Raw genomic sequence first — 21,524 nt, 5'->3', positions numbered from 1 at the left:
TTTTAATTAATGATGCTCTAAGCTAAGTTGATGGAGCTCGTTGGAGACATGTGACGTAAGACACAAAATACTTATCCGTATCCTAGTCTGTCCTATTTTCTACATTTTATAAATCCTGAAAAATACTGGATCGATATTCGTCAAATATTACCTAGTTACACCAGAATAGGTAAAGGCTTTGTGGTCGAATCGAGTGGAAGAGCAAAACTCTTTGAATTTTCTAGTAAACGACGACGTCTCGATGGTAACATATTGGACTACACCTGGACTTGAGGAATTCGTACATTTTTTAGCTATCCTGTATAGAAATAAATGTGCATATTCAATTGGGTTTAAGTTAAAAATTTCACAATTTTTGAAGCTACACTGCAGCGCCTTATTTTTTAAATTATCGTTTAAAGTTTCACAATAGGGAGTTCTGCATTTTTATCTAATGCAGATGTACCTTTCAAACGAAGCATGAAAATTATTTTGTGTAAGTATATTATAGTTCTGTCATAAAAGACTAAGCTGTTAAAGATACAAGTTTAAGTTAAATTAAGTTCAAGTAGCATTAAATAGAGATGTAACTTGCCAATACCAGTGTGTAACGAATATGTTCAGAGTGTAGAGTGGACAGCGGACAGACATACATTATGCATGTGTGCGTGAGATGGGATCGTTCGATACGACGCAAACAAACACGTAACATTTACATAGTAGCTCGGATTACTTCGACATTACTCATTTCTTTTTTAGAAAACAATGCATGTTGAAATTATTGTTGATGTAAATCATAGAATACACATTTCATGGTGTGTTCCTACAACAATTTTTAACTCATATTTTAAAAGAAGTAAAATTATATAACCGAACGTCGTTATGCTTAAAGAACAAGACAACATTGTCAGTAAATCTATTATTCAATACTAATTAATTATACTTTTAAATACATATTTCGATAACAAAATTCCTCAGTTCTCAGCGTAGAATTTTATAGCTTTGATACTATCGATAGTTAATGTATGGGATTGAATACATCTCGGTAAAGTTGTCAATAGAGGTGGGAAAGAGGAACACGAGGTTGAGGTAAATACCGTATTTGCATTTACACTCGTTCGTATCAATATTTGATTGATCACTTTGTTTTGATTCTACAACGAGTGGATAATTTTGTATGGGATTGGTTGATAAGTTTTCTTAATGGTATCTAATGATTGGTGTGATTGTATATTCATATTTTTTATGTTATAATATGTTAATACTTCTCTTGTTAATAATTAGGTACGTTTATTGATGTAGCTGGTACTTCAATATTTTAAATGTTGCTACGAAAGCTTAGGATCTAGGTGTAAACCTTTTAGCTACGAATAATTACTGAAATCATGCAAAATATTGATTTTTGGGAATCTTATAAAAGTTAAACCGTATCTTTCAAGTTTAGTTTTATTTCTTAATAAGTATACTTTTTGAAATATATTGTACAAGTATTGAAATCCGCTCCAAATTATAACGCATACCTGAATTTTTAACCACTATTAAATTCTCCTCTATAAAATCTTCCCAGTAAATTCAAATACTAATTTTTACAAGCTAATAAAGGCTCATGTCGAAGCTATTATTTCTTTTAGATTTCCATGTGCATAGCGGTAGCAGTGAGCTATCACGGGCGGGCGGCGGGCGGCGGGCGGCGGGCGCACCGCATCGCGTGAGCCCTTGTTTGATTTCAACTTTAATTGTCCGTCTTCAGCCGGCAATGCTCAAACAATTACATTTCACTTTTGAAAAGCCGTGTAATTGAAACCGATTAAAGATAATCGAATAATTCAAGCTGGGGCGCGGAAGTGTTTTGCTTTTCAGCTGCATTGCAACAACATGAGTGTTTGATTAAACAGATTGTTTTGATGTCTTATATCGTAGTTGCTGCCAACATTTTGATAGTTCAATTACTAGTTAGAAACTAGACGATTCCAACCTGATGGTCACATTAATCATTCATTCGTTTCAGTATCAATTGGTCATTTGCTTTTAGCTGAAAATAGCCACAGCGCATCATAAATGAACACGACCGAAAGTGACTAAATGAGAGGATAAAGGTAAGTTTAAACTACGCTAAAGCTGAAGCACTTTGGCCAAATGAAGTTGGTACACGAGCAAAGAGGTCCAGTCGAATGAGTGATGTCCACATAATTGATAGACTGCCCTCGAGATATCGATTCGGCCGAGAATGGAGCGATTGATTAATCGAACGCTTGTCGGCGCCGATCCGACTTAATTGAAAAGTCAACGTCTCGATGTTTCGGCCGATCGATTACTCGATACACGCTCTACTTTCGTTTGATCGTAATTAGCCGGTGTGTTCAGATCATGTCAACAAATTATCGTTAGTTTAAGCTCGGTTGGGCCAGCAATAGTGTTCACGATTTGATAAATACATTATCAATAATGGTGCTGTCATTATTCTCTGCCCTTTATATTATTTCTGACGAAAGAGTGACGATGCCGGCGATATTGTAGTACGACTTCGTTAATGAGATTATCGGAGGTATTTTAATGTATTTTAATGCTACGGTTGACGCGTGGCATTTACCAATGATAGATTGAAATGACAACAATAAACAATGCAGAGAAATCAGTTAACATAAACATCACAATTAGTGAACAATGGGCCTCGAAAATTTCAATGCATTCTCATCACAAAGAAGTATAATACTTTTGGAGAACAATTAGCGGTTTTATAAAAGCCATAATGCTTCGGGTTTCCCCGCACAATGCGAGTGACCGTGGCCGCCATTTTGTGCAAAATTCAGAGATTCGCGCGAAATGGCCGACACATCCGTCCGTCCCAGACGCATTTTACTTGTTTAAATATTAAAATAGAGTTTTGAATAATGAGCCGTTTTCGTGTATATTTTACATTTATTGCCGTGTTTGCAGTCCTCGCCAGATTTGATATTCTAGTGTGAATACAGGTTTATCTCTATTTGCACACGCGAATTTGGTATGAAACGTTTTAGAATATTTGAAGTTTGCATTTGTGAGACATTTTATGGGTTGCTATTATTTTATGAGATGAATTTGAAGATTTTCTCTAGTTAGATTCATAAATTTGAATTAGATATACGTATTGTATAATAATAAAACAAGTATTATAAATTCTACGCGTATTTATGAACACGCCACATATATACCCTCATTTTCCGAAAGAAAGTTATGATTAACAGTCCCATTCTTTGTAACAGCATACGTATAAAATAAGTTCTTTTGTAAAGCGTGTGCAGACAGCTTTCCTTGGCTTTGGGGGCATAAATTACACGCACACACGCGACGTAATAAAGAGTTCTTTACGAGGCCCGGCGGGGTCCGCAACAATGGCGTCCGCAAGTTGGCTGCAGTCGATGCTTCGGACGTATCCGGTGCATCGTGCATCCATGGTGGAATTTCAGCTGTACACCGCTTTGTTCCAAGATATTTCGAGAATGTTTCGTGTTGTGGGGACGCTCGTAATTTATAAGGGAATTATGCAACGAATTGTTTTCATAAGATAATTTATGTTATGTGGTCGAAATAATTAGTTCGGTGCACGTAGGATATACATCGTTGTACTTTCTTATTGTTTAACGTGTTAGATAATGCAAAATATTAAGAATAAACTATTATTTTTGTTATACGGAAATGTTACAATGAAAATGATATTTCTGTTCTACATATTAAAGTTAAGTTAAAGATGTTGCTTCCTGTCAAAGAGAATATATAGGTAAACCAGAATCTGATGGCAATTAGGGAAATCAAAATTTAGAGTGTGCAACCCTGGGGAAAATGGACTGAACGATCTTGATACTGCTTATTTTTTATTTTGATCTCAATATAATTAGTCACATTACATAAGTGGACAATACTGTTCTTAATAATGAGATATCCACTTAATATTATGCAGGTACATACTTACATGTATAATATACAATTATACATATTACTTTTATACAGGAAATACATAATATTATTATTTACACATACCTATATTTGTATATTCATTACCAGTATGCCATGTGAAAATATCGATATAATGATATAATTTAGATCAAAACTGCTTATAATTTTTTATAAAATAAAATAAAAATAAAATAAAACTATGTTTATTTTCGTAATTATTAACAGATACACACATTATAAAATTGACTTGGACAGCTTGGACTTGACGAATAGCCGTATTGGAAACTCCTGTAATAAGTTTTCATAAAATGATATTCTAATCAACAAACAATATTATAGTTACCTACATATAATATTTTGTAATTTAAAGTATCAACACGGGTAAGTCCAATTTACCAATAAAATCTTCAAAATTGAAAATTGTGATGTGTTTGACCCTTCTTCATCGAATGTTTTTCTATAGACATTATAAACAAGACCTCTTGCTTGTGATCGCAGCGGCTTTTTCGACATTTTCGAAGATTTTTTAGACAAAATCCTAAAAATTATTCATCAACTGCAAAAAAGACAAATAATTTGACAAACAATTTGATAGTTGTCAAATAAGTTGCCACATGAAAATCTTTTATTTCTTAAATATAAATATGCCATCAGATTCTGGTAGACCTATAACAGAGTAAATTTTGTACAAAGAAGTGTCACACACACAAATGTTGAACAAAAATAATTGTTCCATTCCGAATTTTCACAAGTTTAATTAAAATAAATAACAATAGCGTAAACTGTACGTAGAGAATGTTGCATTATTAACGCCTGTAAGAAACAGCCTTAAAAGCCTTTTTGCTCGAGTTCTCACGTGTTTTGTGCCGGAGTAGCGACGTGTGTAAGAATAAACAGACGCGAGTGTGCACACAGCTTTATAGACTGCGAACAAATGTAAGTTAGCAGCACAGAGTGTACACGTAGCCTAATGAAGGAGCCTTGTACGATATTTATTGTGAGATCCTTGTTACATGCGACACTTAGAGGAGATATTCCACTATGAAGGCTTTTGTTTTTGCAAGAAACTACGGATAGGGGTGATGATAAAGTTCACTTTGAAAGGGTAAATCTAGACTGTAATTATGATGGTATAGATAGGCGTGTTTGCGTGTGCATTTTATGTCGGTATTTACTCTATACACAATACTTTAATGAAAATTATATATTAAAATAAGATAAAAGTTTCCATTCCGAAACTATATTTAGAAAAATGCTACATTATTTGCTTAAAGTGTACCTAATTGTTTGTAATCCTTTAATCCTTCAAAAGTTGTACCGACAAAATTAACAGATTCATAAATAATTAAATACCGCAGTCGGCGCAATTAACAAATATCTTTGAAATAATTATAAAGTTTCAGAACTTGCTGGCTATTTAGCAAATACTTAAAACAATTAGATTTAAATATCTGAGTGTCTAGACTGAACAATTTTACGTGGAGTATTTAAATATAACATTTAGTATTTTAGTGGCTGTAGATAATAAAGGAGATGAGCGAGCTTTAAAAGCGCAAAAAGCTTTTGGCCAAATTCGTTGACCCTTCGCTAACTTTTTAATTCTCGTTACCTTTGCTCACATTTATGTAATTATGTGTGGATCATATTGTAGTTAAAGTGTATTCTAACCGCATGCTCGCTTGTTAAATTATTGTATAGAAAATAATAAAGAAATTAATAAACATGTTTTTTTACGCAATAAATTCCCAGCACAATAAAAACGTAAAGACAATTTATATGCAACTTGAAATAAGCAATTTAAATGTGAATTGTTGATACGAGTGCGTGTATCGTAGACATATGCAAAGTTCTGCCAACGACATTTGGATAAGAAAACTCATTATTTCGCCTTTACGACATCTAACTTACTGCGCGGATATCTGCGTGATCACGCTAGTGATGCGCACGATTATAACAATAACATTATTTAAAGTGTAAATAAACGATAATTTAATTTATAGAAACATGTTACACATACTGATAATATTAGTTCAATGTTGCACTAACATAATTCTGTTAATATGTTTATGTGTCACGTATAAATAGCTGAATGGGTAAGGAAGAAAAGTAGATAAACCGCATCAATCGAAAAATGGGCTATTTTCCTGATCTTACGCATATAATGTGAAAAAGAGTATTTTTTACAAATACTTAAAAGTTGGAAATATTATTTTTTAGCACAAAGAAGTTCGAGTTGGTTGTTTTACGACTTTTACACTTGAAATGGTTGTAATGATTATTATCGTTATGAAGTTTTTGCGACTAGCCGATTTAGATAAAATTTTATATGCAGATGAAATCTTTGTTTGAGAGCTGGGAAAGTGGAAGTTGTAAGATTTTACAGCGGATTTTAAGAGCAACATATATATTATACTTTAATATCTAATGTATTGAGGGCAAGCATCGTGATTAGATATATTTTTTAAAAATATTGAAAAATAAAGAAGTTCCTGGGAGACATTTCGTCTGTAACTAATTATTTCATTTTTGCTATTTCTAATTTAATATAAATTCAATTGCATAAGCGAAATCTATTTAAAAGTATTTAACTTCTAATTGGTCAATACTACCATTCAGTTAAAAAGATAACTTCTCTGTTTCGCTGTTATCTGGCTGTAACAAAAACGATAAATCAAGCTAATGACGTCGGAAGCCATAACCGACAGCCTATTGCAGTTGCGACACACGAGTGACTGGACACCGCCCGGGAAGTTTAGAAAAATATAACAGGTGTCTTGCTTTTGAAATAACACCTGTTATTTGTGTGAATTATTTTTTCGATCAAGTTTATTGTGATGTGACTTTGACTCTGTACAATTTTGTTTTTACAGTTATGAGATATTGATGCTATAGATTTATAATAGCATCAATACATTAATTATAGTAGGCAACTATATCAATATTTTGTACCAAAACGTTAGTGTAATGTATTATAATTTAAATTGGTAGAATCGGTCCTAAAGAATATTATGTAAAACTACATGAAAACAGTAATATTATCATCAATTTATAGAATGTTACATAGCTTTTCAAAAAAATTATTGGAACAGCTTATATCCCTATCACTTCACATAATTGTAACAGTGTCACCGCTGTTATTTCACGTGGTTATTAGTAGCAGTGATTTCCCCGTCACAGCCCTCAGCCGCTGACGTAATAAAAGCAACCTGAGCCTTTTGAACGTCAATTTATCGACAATTTCCCACGACCTTTATCATGTCGAGGTCTTTCGCTCGTTAATAAGTTGTTGCAAGATAATTAATTTTGTTCAATTAATTTACATAATGTACGATCGTTATTTTTCTTATGAATTTTATTAATGATATGCGGATGTCGGTTTTCTTCGAACTTAGCGTGGTTAATTAGTGGCTTAGGGAAGAATAAAATTACTTTTGATTATATTGTAAATCTAAATGTTTTAACTTATTTGTGTGGGAGAGTTCTATTTTTGAAGACGATTCTTTCAGTTAATGGAGCCTAATTGTCTTACCACAAAAAAATTTAGACACAGTCTAACTTTAAACCAGAGATCTGTCACTTTAATAATTGTCTATTTGAAATACGACAAAACCAAATTAAAGAGAACCCGCGCTTAAAGCCCTGTCTAAAGTTTTTTTTTGGTAAGACAGTAAATGTTTGAATTAGTATTAACGAACGTCAAAAGAAAGAATAATTATTAACGATGTTATTTCTATGCGATTTATAAATAATTCCACATTATTTTATACTATTTAATATTTATAAAGAATTAAAACATTGCTTTCGATCTGATTTTACATTCCAAGTGAACAAACAGCCTCTCCGAGTGGTCACTCAGTGTGCACTGTGCAAGCAACTTTAGCTTTCAACTAATGAATAGATACCGTATTGAATGAAATAAGAGACAGTTTCATATCGCTGTGATAAGTTTCATTTGAATAAATCGATTCTGGTTTAATTTGAAATTTTACTTCGTTCCGATTGCTTAATTGGGACTTAACATAATTTAAAAGGAATTAATACAACTTGTAATTTCGTCACATCTTATCTTTTAGTGCACTGGCTATTTGGCTAAGTGTGATTTGTAATTGTTTAAGCAGATTTGTTATCAATAAAGCCTAAACTGATCGTCTATTTCTCGACTGAGTCAATATATTCATAAGTTATTATGTGTATAGACGATTATTTATTATTTTACTATTAAAACTAGCTTGAATGCAATTCTAAGATCGTCGAAGCATTCCATTCTACACTACATCGCATCGTTAACCTTGTTTTCTTCCAACGACCAGTTAAATGAGATTTAATGACGATAATTTCGTTTTGATGATTGGCGTGATGAGATACTTTGTGTTACAAATCTAGTCTCAAGGTATTTCAAAATCTTATGAAGTGCATTGTCCTAAAAGAAACGTAATTCAAATACTTTATCAGAACATTATTTCATCGCATCATATCCCTTCAAACGAAGCAGACGTTTTAAATATTAACCAAAACAAACGAACATGACAAAATAATAGAAACACATACTTAAATATTATCCATTTGTCATATTATGTACAGGAATCTAATTATAGACATCCATATCGAACATCCATAATTAGTAAATTATAGGAGTGTAAGAAAATGTCGATGATATTTCGTCGACCGTAATTGAAAGTTTCACACCCACGCACAAAGGACAAAAAAACGCAACCTCCAAACAAAACAACATGAATGAATAAGCACTCGTTCCGTGTTAGTTATCGGAGCGCGGCCGCAATTAGCTCGCTTCGCCCCGCTCGCCCCGCCCGGCCCGCTCGCGTCGCGTGCGAAGCGATTTAATAAGGGACACGCACGGAACCTGAACAGACTCGGGAAAAATAACCATTGTTATGTAAATAAATGCTTTCGTGATTAAGATAATTTATTGGACTATTTCGTTTTTTAGCCGTAACACATAATGAATCCGAACAGGACCGCTTTAATGTCTGTTTAGTATGAAAACAATGTTTTCAAGAAAGGATTAATGTTTGCAGTGTACTATTTTACTCTTAATTTATTTGGTATTACGTGAAGGAAGCACCGATTAATGAAGTTAATTAGTTAGTATTTAATATGGTATCATGTTTCATACGATTAGATAGGGGCCCGAATACCGAAGGGTTATTAGGGATAACCCTTCGATATCAGAATCTCATACACACACACACGTACATACACATATTATGTCGATGATGAACATCTACAACAGTGTATCAAATCACTTTATAAATTATTCATTCAAAGAACATTTCTTTCACATAAAAATCGTCATTTATGATATTTACGAAAGCAATAGAATGACACAATATAAGCGAAAGATCGAAGTGCACATAAATGATGGTAAAACCGAAATACAATAAAACCTTCGTTCGCTGAACAATAATACGGAATCCTCTTTGGCGCGCCTTTTCCTCGCGTCTCGTGGAAATAAAAGATCCTATCAAAATTTAAACGTATCTCGGAGGGAGAAATGATTGTTGTTTTAAATTCAAATTGTTCCTACATTACTGTTAATGTGCTAGACAAATATTTAATAGCCAGTCGGGTATTATATGTTTTATTCTTAAAAGGTAATGAATAATAAATGTTCGTGCGTGTTGACGAAATTGTGTTGTGTTTTATATTATGTATGGGCTATTGGGGTACAAAAGTGTTTATTATATGCTATAATGTAGGTAAGTTTATGTGTAGTGAAATCGGTTTAGCAATTTTATATGTGAAGAGAAAGACCACGGTTTTTATGTGCGATTTGTTTCAATAAGAAGATAGAGTCGAATAAGTTTCTGCAAATAGTCCCACATAATACGATGAACTGATCCAAGCAAATCTAGAAAGCTCTGAGAGTGAAATATAGTTATTGCGAAAAAATAGTCAGTAATATTTTTACGGGTGTACATACATAACTTTTTTGTGGCTGTTGTTATGTTTACGAGCGAACACAATATTTTCTATTTCAACTAAGATAAATATGAGAGAATTAGCTCGATATTTTATTGGTTAAAACAACATTTGTTTCAATATTTTATGTATCTGTGATACTTTTAAAAGTTTGCTTATAGATGTTTTTATTAAGAAAATATTGCTACATTTATCTTACTTTTAACTCTATATCTTTCTGTGAAATAGTATTTACAAGAATTAAAGGCAATCGTAAAGCCAGTTACCAAGTAAAACGAGTAGTTCTACGAAAAACGATGTGCGGGTAAGCAGAGAAATCTATTGACAGGTTACTTCAGAAGAATGTAAAAATTCAGTTTCTCAGTAGTAGATCGTAAACGTTAAACTAAGGAAAACATTCTATTGAATTTAAATTCAATCAATAAAAAATTAGATTTGCTATAAACAATTACAAATAAACTAATGCTAAAGCAATAAAATGCGACGAAAAATCCCATTAAAAAGCATTGTTTTGACGAAATTGTTACTCGCATAGGCAACACTGTTGTTCATAGTCCAAGCACTTAATTCAATTTGCGATATGCAAAACTGTATGTAGCAAAATAAATGAATTAACCGTATTCCGTCGCGCGGCGTTACACGCTTAACTCGATTCCCTTTGTGAAAATTTACAAACAGATGCAGTGCAAGAGCTGTTTAAATACAAAACAAATGAATGCGCCCGGAATGCAAGCTAACTTTTGTTATTTAATATAACGAGACCATATGGCAAAGAGGCAAATCTTATTAGTCTATGCTTCAAGTTCTTTATTAACATATTGTGGTGTAATCGCAAGATAATTAATAATCTTCTTACCCGCGTTGTTATTTGTAAATTATTACAGTTCAGACGGAAAACAAATAAACGGTTTCCCAGTTATCATTATTATTAAGAACCTTAACCATAATACGAGGTACAAAGAACCAAGGAAATATATTAACTCGGTAGACTTTAAAATATGGCTTCACGGTCTGAAAGCAGAAAACCGCGGGTTTGTCAAATGAAAAATTGTGTTACAGCTTTACTCGAAAGGGGAATTTATTAATGTCCCTACATTTGCTCGTCGAAATGACTGATCGTACGAAATTGTAAAACTAAAATGCAAAAACGGAACCATTAATCTTTTTATCTAACGTTCTGAAACTTGCGATTCCCACAAATGACCTGTGTAAAGCGAGCAATAACTTGATTTGCGGATAAATGGCCCGGAATATGATCTACCGCGCGCCACAATACCTTTTGAACGTAGACATTTTTGCTCACCTCCATTGCGCCATTAGTATCGGAGAAGCGGCATAAAGTGGAGTTACAGCAGCAATTGACGATAAACGCTAATAGTTGCATATTCGTACCGGTGGCCTGCAGTTTTAATGCTCTCTATTGCACTTTACCATTTAACAAAAGTTGGAAATTTTAGAACGTTTCTTCATTACGCTTACGCTATTGTAAGTTTTTATTGAACATTTTCTCAGGTATAATAACAGTTCTACAAGAGGATGTACTAATTAAATGAATGATATTAGCTCAGAGTGTAAATTAGCTGTGCAATATTATTTTTTCAAAATAAACATGAATATTGAATACGTAAACGTATGGACATAAACTTTCACTTAAATACCGATACATACGGCGTGATTCCCCAAATTCTACATTTACAATACGCGTCAATGAAAAATGGCGCAGCTGTCACAACGGTTATTGATGAGCGTCACAAAATGGCTAAAATTTACTTTTACGGGTGTCAGATTAGCTCCCGCCGCCGGCGCCGTGACGGCTGATTCTCCTAAGTGACGCGAATCACTCCGCGCGACAATGGCGATCGTCATCGCCGCAAATGGGAAATGAATTGCAATTTGTGAACGCGATCAATGTTTGCGCTTTCACATGTCATTCTTAATAAACAATTTACCGTGTGTAATAAGATTTAGAAACGACGGCGCCGGTCTAATTTTCAACATTGAGCCGCATTAATAAATATTCTTTTGAAGAAATAAAAGCTACGTAATTTATAAAAGACGCATAACCAATCGATAGGAAACAATAGAATTGGAAGCATTCTAGTTTACACTTAAATGCCCAAGAGATCCAAGTGCATTGAGAAACTAGAATCCTTAGAAAGTTAGAGGTACGTGACTAGCAGACCTCCCGGCCTGCAATCTGCAGCCCGGTTCGGCGCCAATTAGTTTCGACGCTTCTGTTTAGGGCTGCGGCGGCTGGAGCACCCTCCGCTGCTCTGTTCACGAGGCTCGATGGATCGCCTCAATGGCTGCTCCATCACGCCCCGCAGTTTTGTACCGAGCCGTCAATAGCGCTAATTAAAACCAGTAACAAGTCGGCTCGGCTGCTCGCGCTGAAATAGGCTCTCAAAAGCGTCAATATTGGTGCCAATTAAATGATTAACATCGACTGCCGAACCAATTTACTAATTAATCCTTTTAAAACTTCGAGGAGTGTAAATGAATAGCCTAAATAGCCGGTAATTTTAATCCTGCTCGAGATCGGTGAAATAGAAAATCTTTTATCGTGAGCCCTAAACGATAGGTAAAAGGAAGACATCCGAAGAAGCGACTTCAGAAATTAATGGATTCGAAAACTTAGCAGGAACAATCTCGTCGATTCCAACTTTTGCACTAAGAATCTAAGCACGTTTTAATTCGCAAGTTTTCAGGCTTGATGACTGCACCCCTTGAGGGAGTCGGTTCGTGACGGGACTCACGATCGGGACAATAAAAACCTCGGAGGTGGGGCGTTTCTTTCAGGAAATTAGCTGTCACATTAGTTGGCTATTAACGCTTCGTTTTCGGTTCGATCGCATTTTTCCCGCTCGCTCGGGTCGGCCTGTAATTTGTCGCGTCATGATGAATCATTTGTGTGCCTTCATGTTATAAGCCGTGACATATTCGCGATAGGGGATTACCGATCTGTTTTATTTTTGCTTGTATTCGCTGTACTTAATTCGCCGTACTTACGACTTCGCCGTATTTAAGAAGGTACAAAAATATTGCTTAAATCCTCTGAGATGAGAACGTGTTGTGAAGCAATTATCCTAAGTGATACTTAACACATGAAACTGAAAACTGTAAACTTGCACATAAAAAGTTATCTTTAACAAAATGTTTCCAATGTAAAACGCCGCACTATAATTCAGCAGGTCAAGCGCTGAATAGCCGCAATCCGCCGGCCACTATCATTAATACCGCGCCCATAACCGCTAGCACCGCACAATACTTCGAAGCGTATTTATCAGAAGTGCTAGTCGGAATCCACTTATTCTCATCTTGACAAATCATAAACTATCCAATCTCATTGGAACGGGAAAGCTCATTCTGTGAGCGCTCGCAATCTAGCGCGAGAGGCTGGCTCTAGCGGAGTTATTACGGCGAGGCACCAATAATTCAATGGTATAATTAAACGAGATTGCTTGTACCGGCTACATCACTCGTAGCGAATTAAGTTTACGCGGCTAATTATGAGTAATGAGTTATTTCTCGTTCTGCCTTCAATATTCCCTCTGTTCCTGACGGTTCTCGTTTTTATTTTCTCCGCTCCTCCGTTTGCGATTCGCTCGGAACGTAACTCTGGCTTCAATTAGTTTTCCCGTAGTTAAATGTAATGGGTTACGCTCCACGACGATTTTATTACGCGACTGCTTACAAACTTTGACACGGTAATTACCCAAGTCCAGAATTCGAATGGTAATTAAAATTTGTAGATTCACTTCTTTGTTTGCGACGGCAAAGTTACGTTTCGTTATCTGTCTAATTTTAAATAATTACATGACAGTTGTGTAGCCAACGGCGACCAATGAGTGTCATTTTTGAACCCTCTGCAAAAACGTCGTATTATTTTTGAGAAACGTGTAGTTAATGCAACGTAATTTGAACAGGGGCCCCAACAAATCCAATTTTAATAAAATATGATTGACAATAAATTCATGGATAAGCATGAAACGACGAGGAGGGGTGTAAATTTATTGTGCAAAGCTATTAGCACCTTAATGCAGTGTCGCTCCTACAGAATATTGATTAAAACAATAAAAAAAGCTTTAGATTTTTATAAAAATCGACAAAGATTCGAGGAGCTGAACACGAAAGGGTATTTAAATATATTTATTAAAGCGTGAAATTTCCATTCTATCCTCACAAAGCTGAAAACGAACTTCGAAACAATTGGCAAAACCGAGCGCCCAAAGAGTTTAAAAGTTAAAAAAGCGTTCGTTACAGAGGACACATAGAAGTGCAATTAGAGCAAAAGGGCGAAGGGATGCAAGTGACCTCACAACGATCGACTCGCATCGTTTTTTACAATTTTCAAAGCCGTAGAGGCGCGGCGCATGTATACAGATTCGAAATGACACGGTTATGTGTCGTTTTTTCGTGCGTTGTTTGAAGGTAGTTTGCAGTTCCTCGCACAGTGACGGCTGGCGTGACTCGTATTTATGAACGGGTTAGTGGCGTGGAAACCGGCTTTTATGGCCGCAACGTGGCGCTTTTGTTTTTGTTGCAAAATATATTATAGTTCTGTTCGCTGGCAGCGAAACATCCGCGTGTGGAGCAGCCATTCTGGCGTGGTTATCGTTTCACCGCCGCGCGTGTGCGATCATAATCTCGGGCTCACTACATTTACTTTATTTATATTATTTCTAAAGAAAGATACTTCCTAAGCACTCGAAATAACAGCATTCAATATTTAAGTCTTAATGAATAATGTTAAGTATAAATTAACATTATTCATTAAGAATAATGTGATAATTACAAACGTCGATGAGACGTTGCTCGGTAAATAGGATGTTAATATCAGTGGAATAAATAATGACGTCATAGAGTTGAGGCTTTCAGTTCTCTATCAATTAAACGCGTGTAACTGATGAAGTAATAAATGGACGGGAACACTAAGCAAATACCCGCACACGGCACACACACACGCACGCACGGCGCACGCACACACCGGCGCGCTCTAATTAGCGCAGTCAGTAACGAGCCAAACTTTACTCACCGTGGATATTCTGAAGGCCCCGTCTCTGCAACTTCGCATTGTTTTCTGTGGACAAACAATTTTTGTTTATAATTATCGTTTAATTGGATATTTGATACCGGCTTCCAAACTGGGCCATCGTATTGTTGGAGAGACAGAAAATTATAATTTTGTTCGCGTTTTAAGCGATCTCATGTTTTATTTACAGAAGGAGTCTTATTTTAATGATTAAGAAATACTTTGACGAGATGTAAAAGGACGACTTTGTGCCGGTAAGGTTTTGCAGCGCATCTTAATTCCAATGTTCGATCTAAAACTACAAAAGGTTTCCAATAATGGCAGGTACATAGAGTCGGGAGGCTGGCTCATTAAGCGTTTGAGCGAGAGGATAATGACGCTAACCGATATCCTTATTTAGTGCAAATTGCGTTGCGACACCGAGTCGATACCGAGCCTCCGAGCCGACTCCGATTCGCAGACATGTTTACTAATGATTTGGGATTTAGATGTATCGTTACCGGAGGTTCTGTGGTAGACCTAATGGTTGTAAAAGATGGCTGTAGCGTATAGATGATGGCCTGAATGACTAGGGTAAATTCTAGCATTGAAATTGAGCTTCATTATTACAAGTAGCTCGAGGAAAACATATTCTGTAAGACTGCGGCATATACATATAATATATATATTTAAAATACATTACTACCTACTAGTTATAGTTGTGATAAAATCCCAGGAGTGGGCTAAATTCCTTAATTAGTTTTTCATTTCATTAACGATATTCGCAAAAGTAACAACAGTTTAATTATAAAAGTATCTGTTTGTACGGAAAAACAAACGTGAACAGGATAGTATACAAATATACATTCAGATATAAAAGCTTTGTTATAAACCATATTTCAGTATCGCAGCGCAATAAATATTTGGAGCATTGCAAATATTATCAAATTCTTCATAACGGCATAAAACTCGTTCCAAGACCGAAACATCGCATTTTATATTATATTGTAATAATATGGAAAACATACATTAATTTCGCGAGCTAATAATGTTGCCTTGTTTATATTTATACGGCAATGTTAGTTATGTAAATGTAATTAATTTCGCTTCCCTTAATATTTGATTTGATATATTTAGTTTGGCGTTTAATCGTGAAGATTTTTGAATTAAATACGGTTATAATTGTTTCTTGTTCAGAAATAAAGTTCCATTTATTTATAGCACAGAAACGTATTTATACCCTTTCTGGAATGATGAGAAACTTAAGAAATCTGAACAGTAATTAAAAGTATTAATTTGTAGTTTTTATTTCTACGTGGTGTTAGATATTAAATGTTTAAAGCGCTTCTAAAATGAGTTTTATGGAATGAGCAATTATTTAAGTTTGAGCTTGTCACAAGAGACAAATATTCTCACATTCGTAACTCTTCTTATGTTTTAGAACGCAAACGTTCAAATCATTACACTCCTTTACCAAAGTCCCTTACGACAATTGGTGATTTATGGAATACCTTACAGAGGCAGTGGCTCTGAACTACGTTGGGCTTACGACAATCGACACTTGAGTTATGTACCGACCCTGCTTTACGATCTCGTAGCTGTTGATAACATTGCCAATGCAATTCAGGTAATTGTATGCCTTGCTATGATTTATAGGTTGGTATTTTCGAACGATAATTTTCCGGTAAAAATTTACGTTTTATTTATTTTTTCATCTTGTCTATATTCACAGTGATAATTGTGTACTTACGTCACAATCAAATTCAGTAGATAAGTAATTATGAAATTTTGTTTACAAACCTACATTGTTTTACCATCGTCTTAAATAGGCGTGTTCATTAATAAAGTAGTGTCACGGATCATTTTTCTTTTCATAGATCAAACAAATGTAACTTGAGCTACAGCAGTGTTAAACAAATGATTAATTACAGTATTAATTGTCGCGACAGCACAAAAAATAAGTAGGCTACGCTAGTTCTGTACGAAAGTTTTCTCCGCATTTTCTTTGTGCGTTGTTTCCCAGTCTCCCCGCTCCACAATGCTTTCGGAAACTCAAGCTCATTCGCTCGAAATAAAAATATTCCGGGTGTTTCGTGCTTTCAAAGAAATATTTATCTCGCCACACGCTGACTGGCCTGTTTATGCAAACGTAGATTTGTATTTTACTCCGGTGTACTGTTTTGCCCCGGGATACTCTCAGTTCACTCACGAAGCTATCTCTGTACCAATTTCTATGGAAAATCATTAAGTGGGAGGTTGAGATTGTACACTTAAATATCTATTATCTTCTAGCTTGTGTATAACATATATTGTGTATAGTATTCGTGCATAATTCATGCGCATTTTGAGATTATATGACGCTGTTTTATTTGGAATTGGGAGACAACCAAATTATTTAAACAACATAATTGTTGTACTCTAATATCACTCATTAAAATAATTCCACTACACTTTGTCTAAACACTTGAAAACTATGTATAGCTTGTACCTTTAATTAAAGCTAGTTTTAAGGACATCTTGATAATATTTCTCTCAAACAAGTCCCCGGTATAACCTGCAAGCTATGATATATAGCATAGCGGAAGCCCACGGCGTTGCCTGTGCGTGTTGTAACATTCATTGCGCTTTAAACTTTCATGAGACGTAACTTATGATGTGGACTGGAATTGTTTTGATGTTATATTCTCACGGTTTTCATCTGTTTAGATATTATAAGAATACTTAAAAGGAAAGAACTGGTTATGTAAGAAGGAATATATTATAAATAATCCGTGAGAGAACATTCGAAAAAAATGGAAAAGATCGATGTCTTACACAGTTCTTACGTAAGAATGCCTTCGTTACTCTCATAATTGTCTTTTTCATAGGAATATTCATCGATGGATACATCGCGTAATTTTTCATAATATTTCCGTTTATTAATTTTCATTTTTATTGATTGTCGTGATAACAAAAAGCTTTAATTACCGATTATCATATCATGCTCATCAATACACATGCTTCTTCCCATTTAACAGAGCCAATCATTAGTTTCACATTTCGCGATAAGAATTCTCAATATCACAAGAATAATACAGTCACTGTGGTTTTACTCAGCAACTGTTAACAAAACCGCCAGACAGCATTAAAAACGTAAATTAGTTAATGAAACGAACATTTGCGTAGTGGGCGCAAACGGGGGGCGTGTGTTGCGTAATTAAAACAAGGTTCTGTAGGGGGAGGGGGGGTTGTAGTGTGAAGTACCTTGTTTCCTATTGGGCTATACAAATGTATAGGTCGATTCATTAGATGTAGTCTTTGATTACAGTAACAGAAATCGATGTCTTAGGCATTAGAAACTTAAGGAAATATTGGATTTTAGGACTTGTATAAAAGTATTGACATCGTAATTTCATTGTTATTCTGCTCAGATAAATGTAATACGGTATTTAATATTAATGAAAGATATACACTCGGCTAAAACAAACTAATTTGAAGACGAAAATATAATTAGAATAATGTTTGACGAAAAATGTAGCTTCGTTTAATGAATCTTTATTTCATCTTAGCTCTTGTTATTTTGTAAAAAAGTCGCCGATATTAGTAGTGACTTTTTGTATATTTGTTCAAGATGATTTAGGTATAGTAAAAGTCATGCGATTTTACTTGCGATATTTTGTAAATTTGCTGATTGTTTTGTATCCCTTTCCAATCTCAATAGTTACAAAGATTATCAAACCTCACATTCTATATATCAACGTATACTATAAACGTATTCACAGAATGAATAGGAAGCCTCTGTATACAAACGACGCAAAATCTCATAACACCAAGCGACACTATCAACAAAAAACCAGCTACAATCACGCGAACAATACACACACAGACATCAAAACACGAATATCGACGTTTGGGAAAGAGTACTTGAATTTAGACAACACATAGCTATGCGCGTCACCTCGTCACCCTTCACCTTTGATATTGATGTGCCTGATCTGATGTGTGAATCATGTTAAAACAACGGGAGAAAATATAAGTGTAACATTTGACAATTTTTTTAGATGACGTTATAACTTTGACTGTTACTATAATGAGCTCGTTTTTCACCTGTTAAAGCTACTGGAAATCTCTACTATCTCTACTAATAATATTATAAATGCGAAAGTAAGTCTATCTGTCTGTTACGCTTTCCCGCTTAAACCCCTAAACCGATTTTGATGAAATTTGGCACAGACCATCTTTAGACCCTGAGAAAGAACATAGGCTACCTTTTATGTACCACGGGCGAAGCCGGGGCGGACCGCTAGTGTTAAATAACTTTTAGAAGCGTATAGCTAGATAGTTATATTGATTATTATAAGATAGAGCTTTTATTAAAGATGAATCCAGAACTGTTTCTAATGTAATTATATAAAATAGGAGTGAGTAAAAGCTGTTTACGTAAGAATTATTGAGAATTCGTGGAAACGTTTTTAATTATAAAGTAATGTTATTATAAACTTAGAGCTTACTTTTTTAATCATAAACTTGGAGCTTTTATTAAAGTAATCAGATTAAGATATGTTTATGCTAAATAAATACACGTAATTATAAGTTTAAATAATCATTCAAACTTAATATTTAGATAAGATAACCGTAAGCAGTCATAGGAGTATTACTGTAAACGTTTTTGAAAAATTCGACAACGATTATAAAATGTGTCCGTCTTTACCTAATAAAAGCAAGCAGCCATAAAGAACGTCGCAAACCGTCGGGGACATGCAGAGCTGCGTCTGGGCGCAATTTAACGGTATAAAGCTCTGAAAATTTGCGAAATGTGAAGCGGATTTTAAAACGTTCGTAAACTCGTTTAACCGGCAGCCTGTCTGCGGACAGTTTTCCGTGAAAAATTACCCCGGGAATGGATGGGGGGCTTTTAGCCCAGTTTCGGGCAGTCACGGCACGAGCGGCCGATTTCCTTCGTCGGACAATTTGCCGCGCGGCTAAATAGCGCCTCCGTGCTTACTGCTTACTGCCAGTTGCTACGTCTTGACCAATGATAACGCTTTCAGATAGTCAATACAGATAACTGGATCTAACTGGGATTTATGTGGAGTGGTGTATGGAAGGTTAGATGTGAATGTTTAAAAATGTTTGTACATCATATTATATTTAGATATTATCTACTATAGTCCTCTGTAAGACGCAGAACATCATATCAATAAACAACGCAAATTCTCTGAACTTCTACGTATCTTATTCAATTCAGTGAACAAATTAGGTGTTTCATTTACTAAGCAAGATAATATATTTAATTGTGAAATTCCATCGCTTAAATATTACCGTGAAAAGTAGTATTGAGTAACGACATAAGTTTAGTTCTGAATACAAACGAATAATTTAAATATTGCCTTTATACTATTTCACAGAATAACTTTAACAACGTCCAAATAGAGACGAAAAGTGGTATAAGACTATATTAGCGTTTAACAATAGCCAGTACAAATGTCCAGTGGATTGCAGTATGGAACAATTGGGGCGGCCGCAAGAGCGCATGTTTATTAGAACCCCGGCCCTCCATTTGCATAACCGTCTTCGTAATTAGAAACCATCGTCCTTTGTCCCCAGATGGGGTAACTACAGCTCGATTCGAATTAGCAAAATGTCCGGTGTCTTGCTCACAATTCGGATGCACTAATTGGATTGTTTAAAAATACAATTGGAAGACAATTGGTTATGTTATTTCAACTTCGAAATTATCAAAAGAAAAAAATAATTTTCTTAGTAATACCTTGTACAAATATTTTTATAGAAATATGTTTGCTAAAGGCAAAAGATGCTGTTATAATTGTAAAAATATTTTCGCAGAAAAACGTTTAAAATCAAAGCCGAATGTTCAATGTCAAACACAAATATTTATTCCTTTAACAAGACTTCTTTTACAAGCTTTCGAATTATGAGATTTACATAAAACATAAAACAATTAAATGTCACCGGTTCTGAAATCAATTTATACTGAATATTTCTTAGTAAAAGTAACTCGAAAGAAAAGTGGGATAGAATACTAATAAAGTAACATTGCTTGACGTCTGAAAGCTTTACTACGTACGGGTTAAAAATTATATCCGATCGCGAATTTCGCTTGCAACAGTTAAAATATATACAAAATGACATAAAATTGGTTGTGGTCGAGTGCACGACAGGTTGTCTGTCTGTGGGAGACGGCTCCGTAAATAATTTCACTTTAACAGACCGTGTGCATTCGTAATGCAGTGTAATGATAATCACCTCGCTTTTAATACCTCCACCGCAGCGCATTTTAAATATTTAATTTTATTTTTATACGCTGGTAATGTTTTGACTCTGCATAATATAATTTCATTTATGCATTTAGTACCTACTCGTATAAAAAGCTCGTATCTAAAGCTGCTTCGTGTCTTAGATAAAATATACAAACTTGTATACATAATAGGCACATTAAGATTTCTTCTCAATCATTCAAGTTTGATTTGATTGATTTATTCAAAGCCGTCAAAATGAACACGAAAGTAATTACAAGCAGATAATGTCGACATAACGAAAAGCATACATGATGTCATTCAATAGGCAGTAATTGACAGAACGCTAGACGGTTCACAAACAACGCGTCTAATTACTTTTTTTAATACGCACACCTTTCGAAAGGGTCGTTAGTTTTACATTA

The 21,524-nt window shown here is 34.7% G+C and overlaps 1 protein-coding gene across 1 annotated transcript in view; it reads right to left on the bottom strand.

Moving 5' to 3' along the window:
* The window catches only part of LOC123706161 (toll-like receptor 6), a 135,053-nt gene that overhangs the window by 50,416 nt on the left and 63,113 nt on the right, over positions 1-21,524 (bottom strand). The window contains exon 3 of the mRNA XM_045655329.1: positions 14,888-14,932. Within this exon, the coding sequence (XP_045511285.1) occupies positions 14,888-14,932 (45 nt within the window). The remainder of the gene's footprint in view (positions 1-14,887; positions 14,933-21,524) is intronic.

The sequence above is a fragment of the Colias croceus genome, chromosome 3, assembly GCF_905220415.1.
Source record: "Colias croceus chromosome 3, ilColCroc2.1".
NCBI classification, from domain to species: Eukaryota; Metazoa; Arthropoda; class Insecta; order Lepidoptera; family Pieridae; genus Colias; species Colias croceus.
This window is presented reverse-complemented; position numbering and strand designations above follow the sequence as displayed.